General features: G+C 37.4%; 1 protein-coding gene across 1 annotated transcript in view; it reads right to left on the bottom strand.

Moving 5' to 3' along the window:
* Positions 1 to 16,424, bottom strand: part of DDX10 (DEAD-box helicase 10) — a 277,131-nt gene that overhangs the window by 79,626 nt on the left and 181,081 nt on the right. Inside the window, exon 16 of the mRNA XM_025358098.1 lies at positions 12,055 to 12,111. Coding sequence (XP_025213883.1) covers positions 12,055 to 12,111 — 57 coding nt within the window. The remainder of the gene's footprint in view (positions 1 to 12,054; positions 12,112 to 16,424) is intronic.

Genomic DNA, 16,424 nt, shown 5'->3' with positions numbered 1-16,424 from the left:
GAGAACGAATCTGCCTAAAAAGGCAACATATACTAATGCTGATTAATCATGGCTCACATTTTTTAATGTGATTCATAGCTCACAAAGTCCTTACACATGTATTATCTTCACAAGAACCCTGGAAGGTTGGCAATGCAGGTAACACCACTACTGTTATTCTAAAGAGGAAGCTGAGGCTCGGAGGGAGCATGACTGCCTTGGATTCCAAAGCTTACTGGCAAGAACTGAATTTGGACCTCCTATGTCTCAAACCTAATGCTCTTTCAGGAGAGCTCTAACCACCTGGCAGTAAATGATAAAGACTGAATGAACTGAAGCCCAAAATCTGATCTAGCATTACTGATGAACTCACAATATGGACTAGAGTCCCATTCATTCTCATTTTTCTCTTCTGCTTAGAGAGGACATTTTTTTTTCCTTCTCTCACTTTCTGTTCTCCTCAAAGCACCAACCACAAAAACATCATGTACTACTAGCTCTACTGAGTGGGGCAAAAATCTTATGGTTGGATGGATGCCAGGAGGCTGGGATCAATAGCAGTCGTGTTTAGAATTCAGACATGTACGACTCATGTTAAAAGCAATTAAATGAGGCTGAAGCCTTCCAATAATATACTTTCCAAAGAAAGCTGTGCTAATATAAATAAATGGATGAGCTTGAGAATATATATCATTTCCAACTGAAGGAAATGAGATAATTTTATGAAATAAAAATCAAATGTGTCTGTAGTAAAGGGGAAAACTAATGTACACAGCTGAAAATCAAGATAGGTAAAATAAAACAATTGGTCTTAATTCTAGCAGTAATCATCTTATAATCCAAAGACAGATAAGCAATAGAATTCTTGATAAAAGAACTTTTAGATCATGTATATACCATTTCTGCAGCATTTTCCAAGCTTAACATTTTATCTGGAATCTTATAAAAGATTTATTCCCTCAAGTAAAGACAAAAGTGAGGCTACATGAACAAAAAGTGCCTACTTCCCCCTTAATAATATCATAAACTCTTAGTATCGGACCAGACAGAGTCCAGGTACATTACAGATACTAAGTACCTTTACTCTGTAGATGGTGAAAGCAAAGAAATAAATATTTAATTCACATAAGGTGTACATGGAAAAATAAATAAGGTACATTACAGATACTAAGTACCTTTAGCCTGTAGATGGTGAAAGGAAAGAAATAAATATTTAATTCACATAAGATGCACATGGAAAAATAAAAAATAACCAGAATCTATGATAAGAATGAGGTAAGTCAAATGAATATGCCTCCTCATGGGAAAATAGTCACTTCTTTATTAGATGATCTTTCAGGCTTTGTATGTTTCTGAATTTCTATGGTCAGTTACTATTCATCTATTTCAATTTATAAAGTTACAGTAGTCACATATAATGATCTCTCAGACCAATGTCCCTTTCATCACCCTTGTGTTCTTTATTCTAAATAAATGCCAATTCAACAGCTCTTAGTGTCCTATCAGACAGCATGAAGAGTAGAGATCTCCAGAACATTCCAAGGCCACCATATCACCTCATAAGTTTAGAGCAAAAACTAAAACTCACTGGGATGTGGAGGAGGTTAAATGTCTCTGAACAGCATAATGATGACCACACTCCTCCTTATTTAAAAAATACAATTTTTTCATTTTAATTTACACCAGAGTCAAAATAAAGCTCATTTTCTCATTTAGGGGAAATTGTTTTTTAAGTTTTTTAAGTTTTAGGAGGTCAAACATCACACTTCTTGGAACAAGGGGATTTTAAAAGAAATATGTATTTGAAGAATATGAATTATTAATTGTCTTTCATAGCTTTCATAAAACATGAATGACTCCAGGGACTAACGCTCCTAATGCTTCTAGAATTACAAGAGTTATCCATAATATATTATCTTTCTGAATCTACAGATTAAAATATCTAGGCTGAAAGCATATAAAGAGATCTCATCTTCCCCCACCATTTTTAAAAAGTAATCTTTGGCGGGGCTCAGTGGCTCATGCCTATAATTCCAGCACATTGGGAGGCCAAGGTGGGAGGATCACTTGGTGTCAGGAGTTCATGACCAGCCTAGTCAACAAAGAGATCCTGTTTCTACCAAAAATAAAAATAAAAAATTAGCCAGATTTGGTGGTACATTCTTACAGTCCTCGCTACTCAGGAGGCTAAGGCGGGAGGATTGCTGGAGCCCAGGAGGTCAAGTTTACAGTGAGCTATGATAGTGCCACTACACCACAACCTGGGCGACAGAGTGAGACCTTGTTGATTAGATTGATGAAAGAGAGAGTGAGAGAGAGAGACAGAGAGAGACAGAGAGAGAGAGAGAGAGACAGAGAGAGAGAGAGAGAGAGAGAGAGAGAGAGAGAGACGGGGTTTAGTAGAGACGGGGTTTCACCATGTTGCCCAGGCTGGTCTCAAACTCCTGAGCTTTAATTGAAGTATGGCATACCTCCAAAAAAGTGCACAAACCATAGGCTTATAGCTTGATGAATTTTCATAAAGTAAATATACCCCATGTAACTACCACCCAGATTAAGAAATTAGAACACTCTCAAGTTCTCTAGGAGCTCCCCTTCATGCTCCTTCCCAGTAATCACTCCCTCTTTTCCTCAAAGGTAAACTCTAACCCCAAATATTAGTTTTGCTTTTACAAAAAAACCTTTATGTAAATAGAGTATCATAGTATTTACTCTTCTGTCTGGCATCTTTTGCTCAATACCATGTTTCCGAAATTTGTCCGTTATTGGATGTAGCAGTAATTCCTTCATAGCTATATAACAATTCGTCATATGACTATCCCACAATTTATCTACCCTACAATTTAGGTTATTTCTAATCTTTGACAGTGATACTTAGTGCTGCTGTGAGAAACACACTCACCCGTCCAAACCCAAAGAATGGACTTAGAGGCACAAAGAATAGCAAAAGTGAGACTTTAATAATGGTCTTACAAGATCAGATGTCTGGTAGGCAGGCATGTCCAGGGCAGTCACAACAGGTAATTTATGTGGGTAGGAAGCATCCAGCAAGGGAGAAAGATGTAGCCTGGGAGACTAGGCCAGTCTCTCCTTTACACGTTTTTCTGCCTGCTTTATATTCGCTGGCAGCTGATTAGATTGTGCCCACGAGATTAAGGGTGGATCTGCCTTCCCTAGTCCACTGACTCAAACATTAATCTCTCGGTAACACCCTCACAGACACACCCAGGATCAATACTTTGTATCCTTCAATCCAATCAAGTTGACAAGCAGTATCAACTAGCACAGTAGGAAACTTAGGTCTGTTCTTCTTCTGTGTTCCATCTCTGTTATTTCCTTTTCCTACTGACTTTTTTCTCCTTTAAGATATGGAAGAAATGGGGCCTTCCCTGCCATTTAAGAAATAGTGGTGGCCGGGCACAGTGGATGATGCCTGCAATCCCAGCACTCTGATAGGCCAACGTGGGCAGATCACTTGAGGTCAGGAGTTCAAGACCACCCTGGCCATCACGGCAAAACCCCGTCTGTACTAAAAATAGAAAAAGTAGCTGGGCAAGGTGGCATGTGCCTGTAGTCCCAGCTACTTGGGATAGTAAGGCACAAGAATCACTCCAGCCTGGGAGGCGGAGGTGGCAGTAAGCTGAAGTCACGCCACTGCACTCCAGCCTGGGTGATGAAGTGAGACTCTGTCTCCCAAAAAAAAGAAAAAAGAGAAAAAAAGTGGCATCCTCCTCCTCCTCCTCCTCCTCCTCCTCCTCCTCTGCCCCATCTTCCCCCTCTTTTCTTCCTCCCTATGACTGACTGTCTTCAATTTTGACTAAGTGTTAAGAGTATGGTTGTTTCTGCTTACATACCATATGGCAGTGCGCTCAATCTTTTTCAGTAGAGGAAGACGTTTAACATCAAACTATTTACAAGATGATAATTCTACAGTGATATATGTCATTTAAGAAAACACAAGACAGAAAATTACTCTGAATTTAGCAAAACAAACAAGTTCATATTTTGTTAATCTTAATATAGCCTTTACATACTTTTAAGGAATGATAATATATATGTATGGTATAGATAACTTATTCACTGTAGAGTCAATGCTGAGAATTTCAGAAATTCCTAGTAACAACATGGAAAACCCACAGAGATTCTTGTACCATAGGCTGAGAATTACTAAAAGCAAGTCTTACAATAGTTCTCTAGCCCTGCCTTTATTTCTTCACATAAGCAACAGGATTCTGAGTTATGAAGCAAAATATTAGGAAGAAGAAGAAACGAGGAAAGAATCTACATGTTTTTTCCAACTTTGAGACTTTTGTGTACTATATCAGAAATCATGATGATATAATCTTACAACAGCCAGTAATGACTACTAACAGTCAAAAGAATTCCCATCATTTAGACCATTAATGAATGCTAATACATACAAAAATATAGGCAAATGATTGTAAGTATCAGTCTCCACAATCATGATGGTCACATCCACACATACCCACATACACAGTTCTCTACATAGTAGAGCATGTAACCAGTGGAATAACAGACTCAGCCACATAATGAAACTGACCACAATGATTCAAATACAGTTAATTTGTTCTGCTAGATGTGCCTATAAATCCCTAACTCAAGTATATAAATGTCAAATTATCTCTAACTTGACACAAGCTGAATAAACCATGATGAAGTATAAAGGGCATCACCTGGATTGATTTACTGTTTAGGCCGTTTCATTGGAAAGGATCTAAATGACCACCCAACTGAGCAGACTATTAATAATACAACTATTTTCTACAACATAAACAAAGGGATATATACACACATAGCCCTTTTTTTCTAACACCTTACTCAAATTTATTATGAATCTGTTTTCCTCAAGTTTTATCTGGTTAGTACATTTTGCAAGTTTAATAAAAGAAACAGTACTCTGACTCTAACACCAAACATTAGTTCTCTAAGAAGTATTAGAATAAACACATTCTGACAAAGTCATTAAAATTCTGCCTTAAATGAATCTCGTATAATACTCCAAGTGTAACAACAGGTTTGACTTGTTTCCTGAAAAATTTCCTCTTATTCTCAGAATTAATGGCTGCCCTGAACAGGTTTAAGATCATCCTTAACACCCACTGCACAGTCAAGGAGTGCAATCCGACCTGGATCTGAGTGCTAGCTCTCCTACAATCTAACCACATTTGAATAAGGTCACAATTATTCAGGCTACTCACGTTCAACGGCATCAAACGCAACATTCACCATGATACTGTCAACGAAGAAATTTTAGCAGGACCCACTTTTTCAGTCAATCAACAGATATTTATGAGCAAGGAATTGCATTACAGAGTGAAGTCACAACTTCCATGAACATTCAGTTCCAAAGTTGACAGGCAAGGTGAAAATCAACATATCAAATTACCCTAGACTATTCCTTTTACCACCCAGAGTACATATGTATTGCATATGGAATATACTCAGTTTTCCATATGCAACTTGAGGAGTTCGAAGTTAGATAAAAGGAAGGAAGAAAGACAAAATCAATATGCACGTCTTAGGACAACTCATCCTTTAAGAATTCATTAAATTCTTCGCAAATAGGACATGTGTAAAGTCTTCTAATGGAATTCTGATTGCCTATGGAGTTTACTACATTGTTTTAATATTAAGAATCTATCACCTTAATACAAATTCATGGATTTGTTTAACACAAGATGGGGTAGAAGGGAAGTAGCAACTTGGAAAGGGCTGAGTGTGTTAGATACATCCAGTCTGCAGAATGGGAATTTACTGTATAGCATTAACATGTAAAATGTTAACTTTAAGAATGAATATAGTTGCATTTCACTGCTTCAGATATCTACAGAGCATTTATTATGTGCCAACCATGAAAAAAATTCAGCTGCTGCTCTCAAGGAGTTTATAGTCTAGTGATGAGAGACAATCACCAAGTAACACAGCAGAATGATGTACACGAAGTCCGGTGGTCCAGAAGGGAAGAATTTCCCGAGTCGGCCTGAAGGAGGCAGAAAAGGCTTCAAAACGGAAACAGTTCAGAAGAAAAAGCAATGAAGGAGAAGATATCCTAGGCAGAGGGAAAATGTGTATACAATTTAAAAATCAAGAAGATACGAGAATATGGTATGTTTAACTGGTCTTCATGGGCTGGAAGTAATGGTAAATGTTTCCTAATATTTCATCCGTAAGAAAAAAATTAAGCTGCTGGGATTCCAGTGAGATTTTATAGTAACTAATAGGAGATGCACAATAATCTGTATCTGCCTACGGTTCTGTTCTATTTCTTAATGTTCTGTTTCCTAATGTAGCCACTTGTAAAAGAGAACTAATTGTGGATAAGGAGAGCAATTTCAGGAGAAGAAATATTTACTTGCAACTTCTGCTTCAGCTTTTAAGACTCTCGAATGCGAATATTCTTGACTACCTCGGAAATGACCTATGGCCCTAATGCTTCAGAGTCAAGGCTTCAGAGTCAAGGCTTCAGAGTCATATAAAGCAGATTTGCATCCCGGCTCTGCCATTTCCTAGCTGGATATTCTTGGGAAAGTTACTCCAACTTCCTAAGCTTCAATTTCCTCGTCTACAAAATAAAAGGTAAAACATGAGTGACCTCAGCCCTGTTTACAAGGAGATGGCCAACTATGAGCCAGAAAGCCTGCCCTCAGCCGACAAGCACTGTGATGAGCGATAGGAATACAAAGGAAAATAAGAGCCAGAGCCAGAGCCAAAGACAGAGAGAAGTGCAACCACATCAGCGCTGTAATTATTGGAGGTGCTCTACACAGGGGACCACGGGAGTAGTTCCAAAAGCAGGAGCCCGTATGATGTGAGAGAGTCAGAAAAACCTTCATGAAAGGGGTAACCTTTTACACATGCTGACAAGAGGCCCAGAAAGATAAATGGCATGTCCCCAGCCACCCAGAAACTGTAAGACATAGCCTGCTTTTTAGACCTCAGCCCAGAGTTCTTTCCTTACTAAAGGTATTTGCTATTAGTAATTTTCTACGACTAGTTGTTAGATCATGGATCATGGATGACATTTGTTTTTGCATAGAAAAAGAAAAAAAAAGCAACATACAGAAAGAGCATAGGACAATAAACAACAACAGGGAATGAAGATTCAGGAGACCTGAGGGCATATACCAGTTCTGCCACCAAAGAAGCTGTGACATCAGGCAAGTCATTCACTTGCTTTCAGCTCTTATTTGGGTACTTTAAAAGTATTAGCTATGTATGTATACATTTAAGGAAAACAGTATTTCAAACAAAATCTTCCCTGGAAGCTCAAAATGTAAAAAGGAAAATAAAGTTGAGCTGGTCTGGATGAGGACTAAATGGAACCCTAGAGCCCTGCCCGAATAACTCTCTCACGCGGGGGTGGTGGGGGGTGGAGAGGAGAGTCCATAGGTCTCTCAATATAATACTGAAAACCACTGGAGTAGATCAGTGGCTGCCACACTCGCTCTTCAATTTCATGGATCAGAAAAAGCTCAAAAAAGATTTTAAAGAGGTGAAATGGGTTTTTACTTTGCCAAACAATAAGACTTTTTAAAAATTATCAGTATTATTTCATAAATGAAAGGATATTTTAACACCAAAAAAGTAGGAAGAACAAAATATCAAACGAATAAAGTTAGCTTTGCTTTATGAAACTACTGTTCGGTCAGAGAAAAAGTCATTGAAGACCAGTAGATTAGAGAGTCAATCCAGGGCATCTCTCAAGTCTATTAGAGTTTTTCAAGTTTTGTTTTTGGGTTTTTTTTGGTGTTTTTTTTTTTTTTTTTTTTGGTCTGTTTGTTTGTTTTGTTTTGTTTGAGACAGAGTCTCACTCTGTCACCCAGGCTGGACTGCAGTGGCATGATCTCGGCTCACTGCAGCCTCCACCTCCCAGGTTAAAGTGATTCTCCCACCTCAGCCTCCCAAGTATGCTGGGATTACAGACGCATACCACCACGCCCGGCTAATCTCTGTATTTTTAGTAGAGATAGGGTTTTGCCATGATGGCCAGGCTGGTCTTGAACCCCTCACCTCAGGTGATCCACCCGTCTCGGCCTCCCAAAGTGCTGGGATTACAGGCATGAGCCACCACACCCAGCCTAGAGTTTTAAAATTAAATAACTACTACTTCTTCAGACCTCCTATTCTGAGAGCTCTAACTTCAACACTACTTTTCTGTTAGTACAGAGATTACTTTAGGTATTCAAGAAACTGTTACCTAAAACCACTATTTGTTAAGTATAAATAAAAACACAATACAAACCAGAAAATAAAAACAAGTAAAAATGTACAACGTCTATAAAACTTCAACCTCGAAATGTATGGCATCATATTAATTTTCCCCACACCTAAAAACTACGAACTATAATCATCATTTTTAATACAGTCAAAGCAACTTTTAACTATTTTAAGTATTTGAGCTCTTTTCCTACTCTTTGCTCCTTCACAGTCAGTGTTCAATTTCATCAAGCTCAGATTTTTGTTTAATAAATCACACTTTTGGCCAGGTGGGGTGGCTCATGTCTGTAATCCCAGCACTTTGGGAGGCCAAGGCGGGTGGATCACGGGGTCAGGTGATCAAGACCATCCTGGCTAACACGGTGAAACTCTGTCTCTACTAAAAATACAAAAAATTAGCTGGGCGTGGTGGCGGGCGCCTGTAGTCCCAGCTACTCGGGAGGCTGAGGCACGAGAATCGCTTGAACCTGGGAGGCGGAGGTTGCAGTGAGCCAAGATCGCACCAGTGCACTCCAGCCTGGGTGACAGAGCAAGACTCCATCTTAATAAATAAATAAATAAATAAACAAACAAATAAAAATCACACTTTCTTTTCAAAAGTAGCACAGTACTGAGATATTTCTGAGGATCTATTTCCCCAAGTTTTGGCACTGTTGTTCCTTTTCCTTACATTTCTACAAAATCATTCCAGCGACCAAGGACTCCTACTGGCACTTGCGACCCTCAAAGCAAAAGGAAATTTAGCTAGATAATGAGGTAAAGCTGTATTCCAGGATTATGTAACCTCCCTGAACCCAAAAAGCAATGTGGTCTATTGATCACTGCTACAAGTATTTTTCTGGATCTTAGTTTAAAATCTCTAGGTCATAAGAATATATGACATCTTGTTAGCTAAAGTAAAAACAATTCTATTGTGCAGTTCAAAGATTTCTCTGCTAAAGAAAGTTTTGATACCCAAAAGACCTATATTTCCCAAACCACTATTAGGTATCCAGCAAACCTTTGTAACAGTTTCAGCTCCGTATTTATCTTCCATTTCCAATTCTGCACATAACATAATCTAGGCAGAACTTAGATCTATCTTTTAACAAAAAGTCGTATCAGATTCCTGAGAGGTCCATTCCAACTTTAGTTTATCCTACTCACACTTTAAAGCAATTTTTCTTAGAAATACTTTCAATATGCCAGAGAAGAGGTTACCAGTAATCATCATTTCTAAAATTGAAAATTCACATTAAGTTTTCTCTTTTCTGGGAAATAAAGATAATTCCATTAAACTTCACTCAAACACTCGCCCCCACCACACACACACACACACAAATACTGTGTCCTTTATATCCTTCCTTGTATAATAAAATGATGTTTGCTGCACAAAACACAAAACAAGGTAGAAAGACAGCTATGTGAGTCCTCCCTTTCTTACACTTTCAGTTTCTACACAGTGATTGCTTAAAATAGCTATAAACAGCTATGACTACATTTCCTGGTAAATTAAGTCTGCAAGTACCACCTTCTTTGACCATTAAAATACCTTCTGGATATCTTGTAGGTTCAGGGATCAAACGGATGCTCTAGCTGGAATCTGACTGAAGTGATTCAGAAGGCAACATCCTAAGTAACACAATGATTAGGTTTACATAAGAGGATCAACGAGAAGACAAAGTTTACTCAAAAACTAAGTCACATCTGTCATTTGAAGCACACACACTGAGAGAAACCTGGTAATTTACATCATATTTCTCCTTACATATCACAGAAATTTGTGCCATCGTCCCTTTACCAAATGTTTCCAAATAATATCTTCTGGGTCTGCTTCCAAAAGGCACCTCAAAAGCCATGAGAGCCTTCATCCCCTGTCACTTTCATCTGAAAGGAAGCTAGGTGCAAAAGGTTGGTTTGAGCTCATTCCTTGGGCTCTGTCAGTCAGCCTGAACCTGTCATTGCTGGCAGTCCTCAGTGTCTTAAGGAATGTTTGAGTCCTGGCTGCAAACCAGCCACTGATCCCTCTGGTAATATCACTCTTACAAAAGGGCTGCCATCTCTGAGCACTCAGACAAGGGCTGTGAAATGGAGGTAGCTAAACTATTCAGAGCAATAATAAAACACAGCCTCTGTCTATTTAAAGCTCCTGGCTGAGCTGCAAAGCCATGTCAGCTCTTCTTTCTGTTCTTAGTCCGATCCTTAGTGGTTATACAGAAATGAGACCTTCTCTTGACAAGAAAAATCTTCTTCCTTTTTTAGATGTCAGGAAATAAACACCCAGGACAAACACAGAAGGGGAGTGGGAAATGGAAGGGAGAGTCTGGCGTAAGGAGTTCACTTCAGAGATCAGTCCCCAATGAAAATGCCTGATTCTCACGACTTTACCATTTTTTCATTTCCCCAGCAGACACAGTATTAAAACCAAATATACACATCAATTTACGGGGGAATAAAAGAAGAGGTTTCCAGAAGGATAGCTCAAGGGTGAGAGCAATTTCTTACAGCTTAAACCACCATGGAAAAAAAAAAAATTGAGCATACAGCATCAGTAAGTATAAAAAATAAACCATATTTAGTGATATATACAAACATGCATGAATAAAAACAAAGGAAATACAGTAACAGGGCTTTCTTTAGCTCTAGATTATATCTTTCATCGTACATTTATACATGCAGAAATGAGAGCTTCTTAGTGAAATAAAATAGGTTTATTTTTATACTGAACATGCAATATTCATAGATATCAAATGCTTTTATTAGATTTAAGATTTTCTTCTTAAATTTCAATCCTTCCCACTACAGCCTCTGAGATCTAGTGTCCCTGCCATGGTGGTTCATGCCTGCACTTTAAAGCATATGCAGAAGCCACCACCTTATTTAGCAGTCAGGCTGCACACACTGGAGCTCTCGTTTTCGGGCACCTTTGAAGACAGAGTGATATTTAATACTGAATATAAGCAGTCTTTTCATCTTACACTGTAGAATAATTGCTTCCCACTTCAGAACTATAGCATGAGTTATCACCTCTGACTTGCTCTCTAAGTGCTATGGCCAGCATGGAAAAAAAAAATGACAAAGAATATTAAGGGCCTCCTCAAGGGAGTTGGAGCTTTGCTAACTGCCAAGAGGAAATCATGGCTAGTCAGAAACTGCACAATGAGATACAGCATGAGAAATGACATACGTTTTTGGGCCCTAGTTCTAGGAAATCATTTCTACTAAATGTCCTCAGAATGCAGAAGCTGAACACTTCTCAGTGACAAACACATTATATAAAAATCATAGCTGCATGTGGACGGTGTTTATAATTATACATACATACTTGAGGAAAACTGTACATATGTATTTGCTGAAAAGTATCAGCTACAGAGTATAGTAAAAGTGGGAGATACAGAATGCTTTTCTCCTAGATTCTAAGAGCTGAACTGATGCTTTCAGAGTTACCTGTTATCAGGTTGGGTTCACATGGGCTGTCTACCTGAACATGATACAGATGAAAATTCTATCAGGCCTGGCCCACAGAGTCAACTGCCTTTTGTATTTAATAGACACAAAATATAATGGGAAAAAGTGGTGGAGTAAACGAGGCAAACTCAGTAACAAATTATCTTAGGTATTTTTCAGCCTGCACCAGAGAGGAAACAGATGAATACAAGAAAGTGAATAGAAGGCTGCATGGGCTTGACTACAACCAGAATATCATGATATAAAAATGATATATAAAATCCATATTGAAAAGAAGAGGATTTAAATTCCATTTTAACATTACAAGCATTGTTCTTGCCAAAATATAAAATGCTTTTATCAATTCTACCTTAATAGAGCTTGGAAAAACAAATGTATACAAACCCTTACCTTTGCTTGCCTCTTGTTGGCTTCTCTTCTGGCTTCCCTTTCTTTCAGTCTTTTCTCCTGGAGACAAGGAAGAGGAGAAAAATTAGCAGCATATAACTGGGTATAAAACAGAGTACATATTCATTACAGTTTTATTCCCTAAAGCTAACTAATATGTGACATTCATTTTTCAACAAATATTTACTGACTATGGGATTGGCACAGGTATTCATGTATCATTAAGAATGTGTCAGACAGATCCAAAATCAAATCCCAGTTCTATCACTTACTCTGGCTATGCAATGGTTAGTACTGACTTTCAAATAAAACACACACTAACAGGACAGGTAAAACATAATGTACGATTATACAAGAGACACATCCTAGTGATTACTTGGAGGTTCTAGAAACCAAGTTCAGTGGAAGGAAATGCAAAGGAGAAAACATAAAAACTCAGAAAGCTTTTGGCTTGCTTATTATCAAAGAGCTTCTTTAGAAAATGACCGATCTCAAACCTGGGTCTTCATGTGCCAAATCTAGTGCTTTTTTGCGATACATTCTAATAAAAATAAAAATGTTAATATTTGGGGGTTAAACATTAACAGATGTGACTTTAAAAACAGAAGAAAATAATAACTAGTATTATTTTAGCAAGCAGCCAATTAATGCAATAGTGATTATCAAACTTTATCCCTGAATTCGTTCTCTAATGAGATTATAAGAGATGTTCTGCCACTAAATTAGAATAATCTCAATGCTTCCCCCAAGTTGTGGGGAAAAATGATGGCAGTTTCTAAACAATTTGTTCCTAAATTAAGTTGGCACCAATCACAGGCTTTCTTTGAGCATTAGTAGACTACAAAATACATGAAAGAAGCAAAACAAGATTAAAGAAAAAATGTGATATAACTGATCATAATTAACACTTCATTTGAGCTGGCTTTAGCTTGTGGATACACGTATTTGTAACTTTATCTCCCTTCTCTTCCCACCCCACCCTCCATGCAGAGTTTTCCTGTGTTAGACATTCATGTTATTCTACAAAGACTGCACAGTGACTTGAGTGTTTTGCTGCTTACACTAATGTTAAGACTATAGCTATATAAAATATCAAGTAACTGCAGAGAGGAATAAAATTGTACTTTCATAAAAATTTATTTGTCCATTAGCACATTACTATGCTATTTTCTTACCAACAGAAATAGCTCAGAATTATTAAGTATCAACAATGTGCTAGGCATTTCATACAACAATTTGGTTTTTTTTATCTTTTTAAACCTATGTAACAGAACTTATAAGGTATTACTATTCCCATTCTGTAGATGAAAAATGGAAGATCAAAGTAACTAAGTAACTTGACTGATGTCACACATAGTAAGTGATGGACTTGGGATTAAACTGGGCCTGCGGAGCCGAAGTTCTCACTCCCTCAAATCTAGCACATCACTACACTTCATACTCCTCCACTGGAATACTGACTTCACTTTGTAGGTTCGTACGTAGTATTTGTATCCGTATCAGTATGTTTTAGACAAATGTTGCCACTTCCTTTATCATTATAAATAGTCCGCTACCATACAGGTCTTTTCATCCTGACAGCATTTTTTATTTTCCTGACAGCATTTTATAGACATTAATTAATTTTTGTCAGTCTTCTGTGCAGAAGAAACAGGTAACTGATCACATTTAAAAGCCATACAAATTTTTGTTATAATTATTCAACAACTAGTCTTCTTTCAACACATCAGTGTCTGAAAATGGCACTTCAAAGTTGCAAAGAATAAATTCGATATATTCACATCAGAAAAATCCTTTCTACTCAAGCAAACATAACCATGCTGAGGTTTTCCATTTAGTCATTTTAATCATAGCAGAAAAAAATGGACAATTTTCTACTTTTACTGAATTCCAATATTAATTCATTATAGTCACTAAAAGATATTTTAAATTTCAGCTTTAAATTGGCTATCAGAATTTATATGTGCATGCAAATAAGATAATTTTCCCTTTTAAATTTTCTACCAAAATTTTCAGACAGACAAGAGATATCCAAAGACTTTTACAACATGAAGCAAGTGTTACCAAGATATGAAACAAATGCACTAATGACAAATTTTTAATACTGAGTAAAACTAAAAGAAAATAATTTGAAGTGAATCATTAGAAAATGTTTATTTCTTATCTGAAAAAGCTTTATTAGTACCCTGTCTGAAAAGAGCCAAGAGTAAACATCGAGAGAGAAGCAAAAGAACTAAAAGTAGATATATCATAATTCAAAACTTAGAAAATGAATATATTCTTTGTGGGGGTAAGAAAAAATATTTTAAAGACGGTTTATGACATATGACAAAACATAAAGATAAAAGGCTGGAATACAGTCACTTCAAGAGAAAAGTATAAGTGAATTTCATTAGATTCGGTAACTGAAGTCCTCCTCCCCTTTTCATTAGGTGTGGCTCAAATGCTTTAAATCCTTTATTTTTCCTATTTTGTTTCTGAGGACATCCTGGTACCAAAAACTATTTTATGCTACAAAAAAGAAGGCAAAATGTTATCTTTAGTTCTGCCATGCTACAAATGATTAAGTATAAGGGGAGCATGAAATTCAATAATGAAAATCAAATTCACAAGGGACAGAAAAACAGAAAATCAAATTTCAAGGTATAAAATACTCCCTTTATAGATATTATATTTCTTTTGGATTCTCACACACTATAGGTCCTTAGCTTCCAGAAAAGAAAGTACCATGAAATATGAATTTCATGAGCAGTCAGGACTACGAATTTAAACTTTTTCATTCTAGGGTGATACTTGAAAATTTCTAATTTGAAAGTAAGACTCATTTTTGGAGGTTATGGAAGTATAATCCATTTGCATGACTCTCGGGCAACTGTGTCAGTTTGGTAAGGAACTGAGTCCCCAGCTACCACATAAGGAAGAAGGGGACATGTATCTTTACTTCAGTATTATAATAACCTATTTTTCAAAAAAGAAAACTGGCTTAACAAAAGTGAACAAAAGAAAGATCATGAGAATTGTTAAGTCCCAAAGATATCCCCTGCCTCTAAGAACAAAATTCCAGTAAACCTAAATCGTTGCCAGGAACTTAACACAACAAGGTTCTCTGATCTGTTACCTATTTTACAGTTTTGCTTGAACGATATTAAAAAGTGGACTTCTACGAACAAATCTGTAACAACTATAACAAAGATGTGAAGACAGAATGAGAAAAACAAATTGATGTGGAAACACTGAATTCACTAGTTAAATCCTTTGAATATTTACCCAACCACATGGTAGGCTCTGGATACATATAATGGGCAAAACAGATACAGACCATTGCCCTTTGCAGTTTATAACTTAATCCTATCAGACTCCCTGATTCCACTGGCAGCAAACTGCTCCCTGCTCCTCAACCCCAATCTCTAACTACTCACCATCAACCTAATACCCAACCCACCTCTCCAACACCATATGGTTAAAAAAAAAAAAAAAAGAAAGCATGAAAATAGATCAGATTTATCTAATTCTGAATATTTGTCTCATTTTTGATGCTGGATATAGAGCCCAAACACCAAGATATTGAGCTAAATGTCACTAGATGGTATAAGCTTCTGAGAGTAAGAACAGAAACCTCCCCAGGCAGACATCTCCAAATGGTAGGCAAAGATTCTGTAGTAACAGGTTGGCTTCCATTTTAATAATAAACCTGGTTGTGACAGTAGAAGGGCTGAAACTAGAAGAAAAAAGGGTTGTAATGAAAAGGATCTTGTATTCTCTTCTATAAATAAGCTTCATTCACAACATCCATTTTAGAATGAGGCACCAGATGCTGAGTCCCTTGTCCTCAAGATGACACTTCTGATCTTAGTAAAATTTCGTAAGGACCATGTGAGCCAGACCAGTCTCTGGTTCTCTTTCTTTAGACTCTTAAATGGCCATAGCTATGGAAAAATGGATTCGGGCACTAGTGTATGTACACATACAGCTATACAATGAACATTCAGGAAAAAGTGGTATTAGTATAGAGTCTTAAACTATACTACTAACCACAACATTAATTTATTCTTTTTTTTTTTTTTTTTTTTTTTGAGACGGAGTCTCACTCTGTTTCCCAGGTTGGAGTGCAGTGGCAGGATCTCGACTCACTGCAAGCTCCGCCTCCTGGGTTTATGCCATTCTCCTGCCTCAGCCTCCTGAGTAGCTAGGATTACAGGTGCCCGCCACCATGCCCAGCTAATTTTTGTGTTTTTAGTAGAGACAGGGTTTCACCTTGTTAGCCAGGATGGTCCCAATCTCCTGACCTCGTGATCCACCCGCCTCGGCCTCCCAAAGTGCTGGGATTACAGGCGTGAGCCACCACGCTCGGCCTTAATTTATTTTTAATTTAT

Source organism: Theropithecus gelada, chromosome 14, assembly GCF_003255815.1.
Source record: "Theropithecus gelada isolate Dixy chromosome 14, Tgel_1.0, whole genome shotgun sequence".
Taxonomy (NCBI): Eukaryota; Metazoa; Chordata; class Mammalia; order Primates; family Cercopithecidae; genus Theropithecus; species Theropithecus gelada.
This window is presented reverse-complemented; position numbering and strand designations above follow the sequence as displayed.